The sequence below is a fragment of the Corvus kubaryi genome, unplaced genomic scaffold (assembly GCF_017639235.1).
Source record: "Corvus kubaryi isolate FWS band 111438036 unplaced genomic scaffold, C.kubaryi_AGA036_p1.0 37260, whole genome shotgun sequence".
NCBI lineage: Eukaryota > Metazoa > Chordata > Aves > Passeriformes > Corvidae > Corvus > Corvus kubaryi.
The window spans coordinates 6,550,929-6,562,601 of NW_024581077.1; the positions used below are offsets into that span (position 1 = coordinate 6,550,929).

An 11,673-nucleotide genomic window follows, 5' to 3' on the forward strand; every position below is an offset into this window, starting at 1 on the left:
CCATTCTGGAGCAGAGGCCGGGGCTGGTCGATGGCCACAATTCCTGTCCCCTCTTATCTTGCAGTGTGTGGCAATTGGAGGAAATGGTTCTATTTTGGGAAAGACCGCAGGGTCCTTCATCCCTTCTGCAACCCTCAGTGTTGGCAGCTCTCCCGCTGTCCCCTCATACCCCAGCCAGGTGCCCATTCTGCCGCCTGCCCTCTCCCCCTCAGACCTGAACCCACGGCTCCTCTTCTCCCCTTCTGGGTGCCCATGGCATCCCTGGGTGTCCTGCAGTGGGGCCCAGTGGGGCTGCACTGAGGTGTGTGCACACACTGCCAGCCCCATGCTCTTGGCACTTCTGGGCCACCATGGAGCTTCCTGGAGGTGCAGGGACATCACAGTGTGCCCCCAGGGTGGGCTGGGGGCGGGACACACCTGCCCAGGGCCTGGAGCTTCACTGTGGGTATCATGGTTTGACCCCCACAGGCAACTCAGCCCCACTCAGCTGCTCTGTCACTCCTGCCCAGGTGGGATGGGGTAGAGAATCGGGAGGGTAAGAAAAGTAAACTCGTGGGTAGAGATAAAGACAGTTTAATAGGCAAAGCAAAAGCTGCACAAGTAAGCAAAGCAGAAGAAGGAATTCATTCAGCACTTCCCACAGGCACTCAGGTGTTCAGCCACCTGTGGGAGAGCAGGGCTCCATTGCAAGTCATGGTGACCTGGCAAGGCAGCTGCCAGCACTCCGACTGTGCCTCTCTTCCTTCTTTCCCCACGTGCTGAGCATGATGCCACACTCTTTTCCCCTGGTGCTGCAGAGGGATAAGACAGGAGGATGTGCCAGGGATGATACAGGGACACTTGGGGACACATGTGGTGGCACGGGCCGCCCTCTGAGCTGGGGCTGGGGTGGGGATGCCCGGGGGAGTGCCAGGTCAGGGGTAGGCTTGCCCGGATCTGGGGGTCTTTGGCAGCAGAGACCTGAGGATCTCAGTGCAGCTCCCGGGGGCCCTGGTGGTCTGCAGCAGCTTCCTTGGGGCCCAAACCAGGGCTGGGTACCCCAGTTCAGCTCAGCCCGAGGTACCCCACAGCCTTTCCCCAGACACAACCATCTACCCTGATTGCCACATGCCACAGGGACATGCAGGGGCAGGCAATGCTGGCTGGTGCCCTGGCTGTGGCTTTTGCCCTCCCAAGATGGGGACAGAGGCAGGGTACCCATGTCCACAATCCCCTGGGGGCAGCAATGGCTCTGTGCTGCTGCTGCTGCCACAGGAGTTACACTCAGAGAGCCAGGTCCCTGTTGACACTTTAGCGTGCCATAAATCAAGTCTCTCCTGATGGGAGAGAATTTGCTGAAAGTCCTTGCAAGGCGCTTAAAAGATAAAACGAGACGTCTTCTGTAGTTTCAATGCTTCTAGATAGTTGTTTATTAAGTCTTATCAGAGAAACTGAGCCACTAACGTGACCCAGGTACAGCATGGAAGGAGGAAAAGTAGGAATGAGAGCAATTATCAAGATTTACACAGCCTTTTAAAGATATTTTAACCACTAGTTACTAAAAACATACGTTATTTTTACTTTCTTACCAATTATTCAGTAACACGGGCAGGAACTGTGGAATTTTCTATCCACTCAATCCAAACTACTTTTACTGCAAAATATGGAGTGGTAGAAGAAGGAGAAGAAGGTTTAGAGAACAACAACATTCCTCCATTTTGGTATTTTTTACTCTTATCTATATACTATAAAAAGAAGCCTAAAACCTCTAAAATTTTCACCCTGTGACAATCTTACATAGTAGTCTATCACCTAATTCACACCACTGTATTTTCTAGTTGTTGTCTGACTGTTGGTAGTTTTTTCCAGGGTTTAAAGCTATACCAGTGGTGTCCAGGGGGGTAAAAACTCTTAAAACCAGGCAGAGAAATATTGTCGGCACTCTGGGTTCCTACACCTGTCCCTGTCCACATCCCAGCCGAGCTCACGGGGAGGGGTCGGGGAAGTGAATGTTTCTGGGGACCCCAATCTCTGGATGCCAGCAGGCTCCACTCTGCCCAGACACCCATGTCCCAGTGTATTTCCAGCGAGATTTCCATATGTCTGCAAAAGGGGTTGCTCAATGTCCCTGGAGTGTTCACGTCCCGAGCGCATGGCAGCCAGGATGAGGGGAGGTGACGGTCCCTGCAGCCTGCCCACACCGTGGGGCAGGAGCTGGACCCACTCCCACAAGGCCCAGAACTGAATGTGTTGGAGGATTGAGATAGTATAGGATGGGAGAGACCCTGGGCACCTCTCCTCCTGGCTACAGCCCCGTAGTTCCTGGCATGGGGAGGCAGCGGGACCCCCGGCCAGCTCGGGCGAAGGCCACGGGGAGGCTGGGCCAGGACAGATTGCAGAGCCAGGGACATGGCATGGCCCCAGCTGGGCTGGAGCCAAGCCCGACCCCAAGGCCATCCAGGCCAACCAGGGCTGGCAGGGGAGGACAGCAGGGCACAGCAGAGGAGGGGCAGGTCCCAGCACTGCATAAAAAGGCCCCAGCAGGGACAGGGAGCAGGTGGCACTCCGAGAAGAGCCCAGAGCAGCACTGCCAGAGCTGTAGGAGAGGGGCCATGGAGCAGTACTTCTCAGCCACCCAGAAGATGGAGCAGGAGGTGATGTTCCCCAGCCTGCTCCGAGGGGTCTTCCCGCAGCAGGAGGGGGCAGCCCCAGACGCCGAGAGCCACACGGATCTCTACGAGCGCTACCAGCTCCTCAAGGCCATCAAGCCCATGGTGGAGAAAGGCCTGGCCTCTGTCAGTGACCAGAGCCCGACCGGTGCCGACACCGACATGGACACATCCTCGGACAGCAACGAGGCCGGGGACGCCCAGCTGGAGGAGCGCCTGTCCCACCACCTGAGTGGTTTGCAGCAGGTCCTCACCCACCTCACCAGGGACACCAACGCCCTGACCCGGAGGTACAGCCAGATCCTGGAGCAGATCAACCTCAGCGAGGGGCAGCCCAGCTGGTGACCCTGTGCTGGCCACCAGGTAAGAGCTGGGGGGATGCAGAGTGCAGAGGCAGCAAGACAAGGGGTGGCCTCCCTGGAGAGGTCCCCAACAGTGCAGGGGTGGGAACTGCTGGGAAGGGCCTTGGAATGGGGGCTGGCCCCTCAGCTGGGGGCAGATATCCCTCTCCACGCTGGAGGAGGGAACGCAGGCCATTGCTCTGTGCAGAGACTGCGGGGGCTCAGGGTCTATGGACTCAGGGTTGGTGGACTGTGTGTCCCCCTGGGATGATCCTTGGAGTTAAGGAATGCTGCTCTTGCAGGACAGGTGCTGGTGTCAGGAAGCAGAAGACGACCCCGTCGCTGAGCAGTGCAGGCTCTTCCCAGTCACGCTCGCACTCCCCACTCCGCGGCAGCTGATCTGACCTCCCGGCACCGGCACTGGCCCTGACACCGGCCATGGCTGTGACCACCGGAGATCCACATGGTGCCGTATCCTCATAGGAAGAAGCATCTGGCTGTGCCGGGAAGGCCATTGGAAGAGCTGCAGGCTCGTGCCCTCCTCTTTATTTTCAAAGAGTGGCACGAAGCTGGGGGTGTTTTGAGGTGGCCCCGACCTCCAGCAGTCCCTTGAGACTGCCAAGCCCTTTTCCAGCTGGTACCTGGACTCCAAGGGCGCTTCCCCCTGTTTCTGCTAATAAAAGAAGCCCCGTGAAGCCGTTGTCAGTGTGGTGCTTTCACTCATGGAGTGCCCCAGAGCGGGGCAGGGGGACCCTGGCTCTGTGGGGAGGGAACTTCCCAGGACAGTCACGGGGAATTAGAAAGGGACAAAGAATCCCAAAGTCATGGGATGGTTTGGGTTGGAAGGGATCTTCAGAGACCACCTAGTGCAATGCCCTGCTGTGGGCTGGGACATCTTGCACCAGCCCAGGTAGCTCAGAGCTGGGTCCAACCACATTAGAGATTCCCATCTCCTCTCACCTGATCAGGCCATTTCTCCCAGTTGCTGAGACCACTCTGGCTTTGGCTTGTCCTGCCCCAGTGTGGGCAGCAGGGACAGGGTCTCCAGCCAGCTGTGGCTGAGTGAGCAGCTGAGGGGACTGGGGACTCTGGAGGAGGCAGCTGAGCCAGACCCAGAGGTGCCCCACATCTGAAAGGGTCCTGGTCAGGTTCAAGGGAGGACAAGGACAGTTCTGAGGGGTTTGGGGCAGTCAGAGCCATGGGAGATGTGTCAGCAGGAGCTACTGTGGACAACAGGGGGTCATTTGGAGACACATGAGGTGATGTTTCCCCCCTCCTGAGCCATGGCTTGGGATGGGCTCCCCAGGAGGATGGTGGCTCGTGGGGCAGGCTTGCCCAAACACCAAACACACACTCTGTGGCCCCATGGCCACAGAGACCCAAGGAGCTCGTTGCACCAGCACCCAGAAGTGCTGCTTTTCTAGGAAAGCAGCTGCCAATCAGCAAGTTCCCCACATGAGGGCAAACACAGTTCCCTGCAGCCAGAGAGGATTTCGGAGCTGATCTGCTCTCTGTGTCCGTCCTCAGCTTCGGCAGAGTCGCAGCCTTGTCTTATCCAGAGAACATGGAGCATGAGGGGCATGTTGGGAGAGACCTGGGCCATCCCCATGGCAATGCCACCTCTGGCTGGGCCTTGATGGAGCTCTCCCTTTGGAGCTCTTCTGCCTCCATGCTGGTTGCAGAGCCAGGTGTTGAACCATAAGGAATGGGTGGGCACTGGTTCCCAGTGAGGTGAGGACCACGGAGGTGGTGATGTCCCTCTGGTGGTTTTCCTGGTTGGAGCTCAAGGATGGGACCTGTGTCCCCTGGAGAACACGGCTGGCTGTGCTGGTTTTGGCTGGGGTGGGGACGATTTTCTTCCCCGTGGCTGGCATGGGGCTCTGTGTTGGATTTGTGCTGAACACAGGGCTGATAATGCAGAGATGTTTTGGTTATTGCTGAGCAGGGCTTGCACAGAGCCAAGGCCATTGCTGCTTTCTGCACTGCCACGCTGGTGAGGGGACTGGGGGGCATGGGAACCTGGGAGGAGTCACGGGTGGGATAACTGATCCCAACTGACCCAGGGGATATTCCAGACCATATGACATCATGCTCAGTATATAAGGTGGGGGGAAGAAGGAAGAAGCGAGCCACGCTTGGAGTGGTGGCCTTTGTCTCCCCAGGTCACCGTTACCTGTGATGGAGCCCTGCAATCCTGGGGACTGCTGAACACCCACCTGCCCGTGAGAAGTGGTGAATGAATTCCTTGTTTTGCTCTGTTGGCATACACGGCTTTTGCTTTCCCTATTAAATTGGTTTTATTTCAGCCCACGTGTTTTCTCGTTCTTCCCCTTGATTCTGTCTCTGATCCCGCTGGCGGGGCAGTGAGCGAGTGGCTGTGTGGGCCTTGGGGGCTGGCTGGGGTTAAGCCCCACCAGTGTCACAGCGGGGACAGCCTGCAGTCACCTGCAGCGATGGCTTTGGGCTTGGGCAGCGTGCTCAGCGGCTGGAGAGGCTCGTGGTGCCCCAGGGAAGCGTCACAGCAGGACACGGGCTGAGTGCTGACCACGGCTGTTGAACGTGGCCAGTGGGAGATGCAGGACGCCCCCAAAGGTCTGTGACCTGGGACAGCTGGAAGGGCTTGCTGACGTGTTGTGGGCCGCTTGCATCCCCCCAGGAGCCGTGGGTCTCTCTGAGAGCCGCTGTCCCTGCAGCTGGCTGCGAGCCCGGTGTGTCACAGGAACCTTCTGCCTGCTCCGATTGCAGGGCATTGCATCACGCTGCCCCAGGGCTGCGTCAAGGCCTGACGGTGCCCTGCTGCTGGCCACCACTGCTGGCCAAAGCTGATAAGAGGTTAGATGGCCACAGAAGACTTCTTTGTCCTGGGATAACTCAGCGCTGGTCCCAGCGGGATGCTGGCAGACAGAGCAGATCAGGCGTCTCCGGTGTGGCAGGGGGTGCTGGCTCTGCACTGCCCTGGACAGGCTCCCAGGTCACCCGCACTGTTGCCTGCCACCACGGGGAAAGGGCATTTCCTTTCACACTGTTGAAGCAAATCAGGGTGGCAGCACTTCTTTTAAATCTGTTTAGGGACTTCGTATCCATCAGAGAGCAGTGACTTGGCACAGGTGCTCAGTGTGAGGCAGACAAGAGATAAAGCACAGTTTTCACCCAAAATGTTGGATGAGTATGAAACCCCAAATTCCCTTCTCTAACCAGTCCCAAGATGTCCTAATCACACAACCTCCCCACCTCCAACAATGGGGGGCTGCCAGTACCCCTCCCCTCCCAAAGGGCAGGATCCCTGCCTGTACGCCTTTCAATTTGTGGGGTGCTCTGGCCTTATCTCTGCCCCCCGCTGCTGCTACTGCCCTCCTGGGCAGATGCTGGGGGAAAGCACCCCACACATTCACACCTGCTCACCCCTGGTCTGGCTCTGTGGTCAGGCAACTTGGCTGAAAGTGAGCCAGAAAGGTGTCCTCAGGGCAAAGGCAGTGGAGGGAGGGGATTCTTCCCTTCTGCTCAGCCCTGGTGTGGCCTCACCTGGAGTTCTGTGTCCAGTTCTGGGCTTTCTGGTACAAGAGAGACATGGACATACTGGAGAGAGTCCAGTGAAGGACCATAAAGGTGATAGAGGAGCAGGAGTATCTCTCATATGAAGAAAGGCTGGGAGAGCTGGTGGTGTTCAGACTGGGGAAGAGAAGCCTGAGAAGGATCTGATCAGTGTTTGTAAAGATGTGAGGGAGGTCAAGGGCTGAATTCAGAATCTTCCCACTAGTGTTCAGTGACAGGACAGGAAGCGAGTGATGGGCACAAACTGAAACACAAAAAAAATCCCATCTAAACATGAGAAAACCTTTATTTTTTTCCTAAAACTGAAGGTGCTCAAACATTGTCACAGACTACCCAGAAAGGTGGTGGAGTCTCCATCCTCAGAGATATCCAATATCCATGGTCCCACTGTTGACCTTGCTTGAGCAGTTGTTGAAGCAGATAATCTCCAGAGGTGCCTTCCATCCTCTCCAGCACTGACTCTGGCTCTGTCCCTGCCTCGTGCCCCCTGTGCTGTCAGCCCAGGAGCTGGCTGCAGGCTGCTCACAGCAGCTGACCAGGAGGATGCCCTCCCAGGCCTGGGTGGAAGCTGGAATACTGGGAGGGCTGCTTTGGGCTGGGTCCCACAGTCTCTGACTCCTGTCACTGCCCCTCCAAAGACCCTCCTTCAGACTTGGAACTTTCATGTTTCTCCTCAGGCTGACAACTTCTGAATTTTAAAAGTACCTTCTCTAACTCCCTAGTCACTTTTAAATCCTACTGCTGGTCATATTACTCCTTTAATAAGCAGTTTGGGGCAAGCACCCTTCAGAGAAGTATCACCTGTTCATTATCACCTTCTTTTAGCAGGGCTCTCTAGGCCAGTTGCCATGTTGGGCTGGGTGAGACTGCCAGCACAGAAGAAGGTGGGTTTTCAGGCAGAGCACATGGGAGATTCCCCCTCTCTGGATAAACCCATCACTTGTTCTCCATCCCCACTCCTCAAAACTGCCCAGATCAAAGCAGCTTTCCCATGGTGCTGCCTGCAACCTGTCTGCCCTGGGGGAAAGCGCTGGACTCACCATTCTGGGACTCCAGGAGTGGTAGGGATGGTGGTGACAGGGCAGGATGGAAAAGTACCTGACAGACCCCAGGCACCTCCTCACCAGCCCACTCAGAGCGCGGGGAGGCGGTGGGACCTTTGGCCAGCTCGGGCGAAGGCCACAGGGAGGCTCAGAAGAGACTGCACAGAGCCAGGGACATGGCATGGCCCCAGCTGGGCTGGAGCCAAGCCCGACCCCAAGGCCATCCAGGCCAACCAGGGCTGGCAGGGGAGGACAGCAAGGCACAGCAGAGGAGGGGCAGGTCCCAGCACTGCATAAAAAGGCCCCAGCAGGGACAGGGAGCAGGTGGCACTCCGAGAAGAGCCCAGAGCAGCACTGCCAGAGCTGTAGGAGAGGGGCCATGGAGCAGTACTTCTCAGCCACCCAGAAGATGGAGCAGGAGGTGATGTTCCCCAGCCTGCTCCGAGGGGTCTTCCCGCAGCAGGAGGGGGCAGCCCCAGACGCCGAGAGCCACACGGATCTCTACGAGCGCTACCAGCTCCTCAAGGCCATCAAGCCCATGGTGGAGAAAGGCCTGGCCTCTGTCAGTGACCAGAGCCCGACCGGTGCCGACACCGACACAGCCTTAGATGAGGGTGCAGACAGCAATCTGGAAGAGCGCCTCTCCCATCATGTCAATGGATTGCAGCAAGTTCTGACAGACCTCACCAAAAACACCAAAGCCCTGACCCGGAGGTACAGCCAGATCCTGGAGGAGATCAACCTCAGTGAAGATCAGTCCAGCTCTTGAGCCTGCACTTCCCATCTCTGAGGTAAGAGCTTGGGGACATGCAGTGCCAAGGAAGAGCTGGCTGGGGCATGACATACTTTGTCCTCATGCCCTGTCAGCTGTGTGGTGTTATAATGTTTGCATCACACCCCCAAATCCCAGGAGTTCTGAGTTTGCATTTCACTGCTCAACAGAAGCATCCTCCTGGATTTGTTTTTCTCAGTTGCCACTGGTGCAAGCTGTGTCAGTAACAAAGGCAACTCTGTGAGCTCCACACTGTCCCCAAGACTCCCCAGTTTGCAGCATTAGGAAATGTCTTTCTGCTGCTGGCCAGACACAAAAGATCCCAGGGACAAAAGGGATTAGTGGTTGAAGGACCCTGAACTTTGGACTCCAGGAGCTGCCAGACACTGGTGCTCCAGCTATTTCTCTTTTTTCTCTGATGGAAAATGCAATAGTCATTTTTAGGGAGGAGTTTGGCACTTTCAGGTCTCCAAATATCTAACTGACACACCACCTGCAAACAGCTCAGACACTTCAATCCCACAGCCTGAAAAGCAAACCCATTCTCTATGCTGGTGGGACTTTCATCCCTGAGGCCCCCTGGGGAGACATGCCCACGATCCATCAGAGATGGGGTTCATGGCCAAGGTCCTTGTAGTGAAATGGAGAGCGTAGAAAAATGACAGCAACAACAGAGGGCATTAACGGGACTTTACACTTATTTAAGAAGACACCCAGACAGGAATGAGGACATCCTGACCAAACCCTCTGCATTATCCCCACAGGGTTCTGCTGTCCAAGCCCAGCGGCACTTCTTCTCCTGCGCCAGGTCCCACTGAGGAGCGTCCTTCGTGAGCAGCGCAGAGCGTGGCCGTCTGCCTGCCGGGTGCCATCTCACTCGTCCCGCGGCCGATCCTGCCAGCAAGCTTCCTGCTTCGTTTCACCCCTGTCCCAGGGGGATTTCGGCAGGACAGAAATGAGTGGTTTGTGTAGTTGCTTTGCAGAAGGCGTCTGTAACTTTGAAGCGATGCTTTTCTGTGTGTGCCTAAACCCCTCCAAACCGTTCTCTTTGTAATGTAAATGAAATGCAAAGCCTTGTGCAGAGGTGTCCTGTGTTTCCTACCAGCTGTCACTTCTGTAGAACTACCCTTCACATGTAGAACACCCAGCACATGAGGGTGAAGGACCTTGGCCACCAAGGCCAGGCTTCAGTGCAGGGAGACGAGCTGGGTTTCTTTGGCAGGGCTTTGAGATGAATGTTCCCCCAGCTCTCTGTCTCTCCCACCTTGCAAAACCTTGGTGTAATCCTGCCACCATTCTGTGCTTGGTGCTGGATCCCAACCTGCTCCCCAGCATACTTCCTTCCCTCCCACAACATCTCCTTCTCTCCTGGATTCCCAGCTTCTCAGTGCCCCAACCCTATCAGTACCTGCACATCCCATCCCTTGTCCTACACTCATCCAGCCCTTCATATCCAGCACCATGTCCTCTCCTGTGGACAACCTGTTGGAATCCTCACAAGCCCCAGCAAAACCTAGGTGGCAATTCTGCCTCCTCCCTGCTTTGCTATGACACACTCCAGAGCTGGGAGCAGAGGAGGAGGTGGGAATGCTCAGCGGGGGCAGGAAGGCAGGACTTTGCTCACCTCTGATCCCTGTGAGCTGTGGGGAGACCAGGGGCAAAGCCCTCACCGGATGAGTAGGCAGGAGCTGCAAGCTCTTCACAGGCAGGTTGGAGCCTTCAGGACAGGCTGGGTCCCACCTCCAAGAGACTCCTTCCCTCCCAGACACACCACCCTTGGGAAGTCCTACTGACCTGGGCACTAGAGGGAGGTGTCCCATTGCCTGTTCAGAACATTTTAAAAAAACCTCAGCTGTTGAAATAGTGCTCCTTTGGCTGAACAAACACTGGTTCTCCATCAACTGTCCACTTCTGATTACAAAACTGGAGATCTCTGAGCATCTGTGGTGAGAGGAGGATTGTCACCATGCGCTATGTTGCAGGTCTGGTTGTGTTGTTTGTGTTGCTACATGTGCTCTTCGAATATGCTGTATCACAAAAGTGAAATAATATCCTTCAGACTGAAGTCAGAGACTCATCAGCTCTAAAAGTCTCCATCTAAAATGAACAGATGTTCTGCAGATGGTATCCCTGTTTCTTCCATTCACCTGGAAGCAGCTCCATGCCTTGCTCATGTGTTCATGTTAACCCCTTTGGTGGGGTCCTGATTGCTCAGCAGCAATTGAAGATCCACAGCACTGTAAAAGGAAGAAAAGAGCAGGAATTTCCTGCCTTGCTTTTATTTTAGTGAAACTCTAATTGCACAGAAAATAAAAGCTAAAAATTGTTCTGCTGTTTAACTGTGGAATGTACTGTGGCCAGCTCAGATCTCAGATACAATCCTTCAGCCATACATCCTGAGAAGGTGGGTGGGGCTGATAAATGGCTGGAAGGCGCCAGTTAGGAATGCTGACAGTGTTTGCACATGGTATTTGATTTAGGAGTGGTTCTTGAACAGCTGAGTCTCTTAAAAAGAGGCTGCCAATTCAATATATTAAGGAAATAAATAATTTATAAATACTTTTATGGATAGTACTATTCTCCAAACTGATGCATAGTAACAGAATCATAGAGTGGTTTAGGTTGGAAGGGACCTTAAAGATCTTCTAGTTCCAAACCCCTGTGCCATGGGCAGGGATGCCACCCACTGGATCAGTTTCATCAGGTCCCCATGCAACCTGACCTTGAACAATTCCAGGGGTGGGGCAGCCATAACTTTTCTGGGCAACCTGTGCCAGTGCCTCATCACCCTCTGAGTAAATGTGTGTACCAGCACAGAGACATTCCAGCTCACTGTTACATACATATTTATACCATTTTCAAAAAACCACATATTTATTCCCCACAAAGCCACTGTCAAGTTATTCTTCTTTGGTAAACCCAAATTTCTAAGCACTAATATTATTATTATTTCGATTCATATTGGGGTTGCTCATCCAAGACCCAGGCACAGGCTAATTCTTTCATGCAAAAACAGGGAAAGGATGGTCTCTGCCTGAAAGAGCTTACGGTCTTGGAAATAGCCTTTTTACATCAAACAGAAACTGTGGGCAGAGGAACCAGACCAGTGTGTTTATCACACTGAAGGACCAGCCGTGGTTGGTGCAGCAGTAGAAGAGAGTTGTGGACATGAGCTGGCAACTATTCCTTTTGCTAAAGTGGTAAGGATTTCTGTTGTGGCATTGAAGGTTTGGCCTCAAATGCCATTAGTCACCCTTGATTATGATTTGGGGAAATCTCTCAGATGAGTAAGGTAAGCTCATCTACTGCCCTTCACC

The 11,673-nt window shown here is 54.8% G+C and overlaps 2 protein-coding genes across 3 annotated transcripts; both read left to right on the top strand.

Moving 5' to 3' along the window:
* Positions 1–2,523: 2,523 nt before the first annotated feature.
* On the top strand, positions 2,524–3,684 carry LOC121662698 (thyroid hormone responsive). 2 transcript variants are annotated; one of them, XM_042024179.1, is made up of 2 exons: positions 2,524–3,011; positions 3,297–3,684. In XM_042024179.1, exon 1 carries the CDS (start codon positions 2,592–2,594, stop codon positions 2,991–2,993), a length of 402 nt encoding a protein of 133 aa, XP_041880113.1. In that variant the 5' UTR covers positions 2,524–2,591; the 3' UTR covers positions 2,994–3,011; positions 3,297–3,684. The 2 variants fall into 2 exon arrangements, with proteins under 2 accessions (XP_041880113.1, XP_041880112.1); XM_042024178.1 differs by having other exon boundaries at positions 2,525–3,011; positions 3,292–3,684.
* Positions 3,685–7,887: 4,203 nt separating this feature from the next.
* On the top strand, positions 7,888–9,435 carry LOC121662699. Its single transcript, XM_042024180.1, has 2 exons — positions 7,888–8,375; positions 9,121–9,435. The coding sequence occupies exon 1, from the start codon at positions 7,964–7,966 to the stop codon at positions 8,351–8,353; it is 390 nt and encodes a 129-aa protein (XP_041880114.1). The 5' UTR covers positions 7,888–7,963; the 3' UTR covers positions 8,354–8,375; positions 9,121–9,435.
* Positions 9,436–11,673: the final 2,238 nt, after the last annotated feature.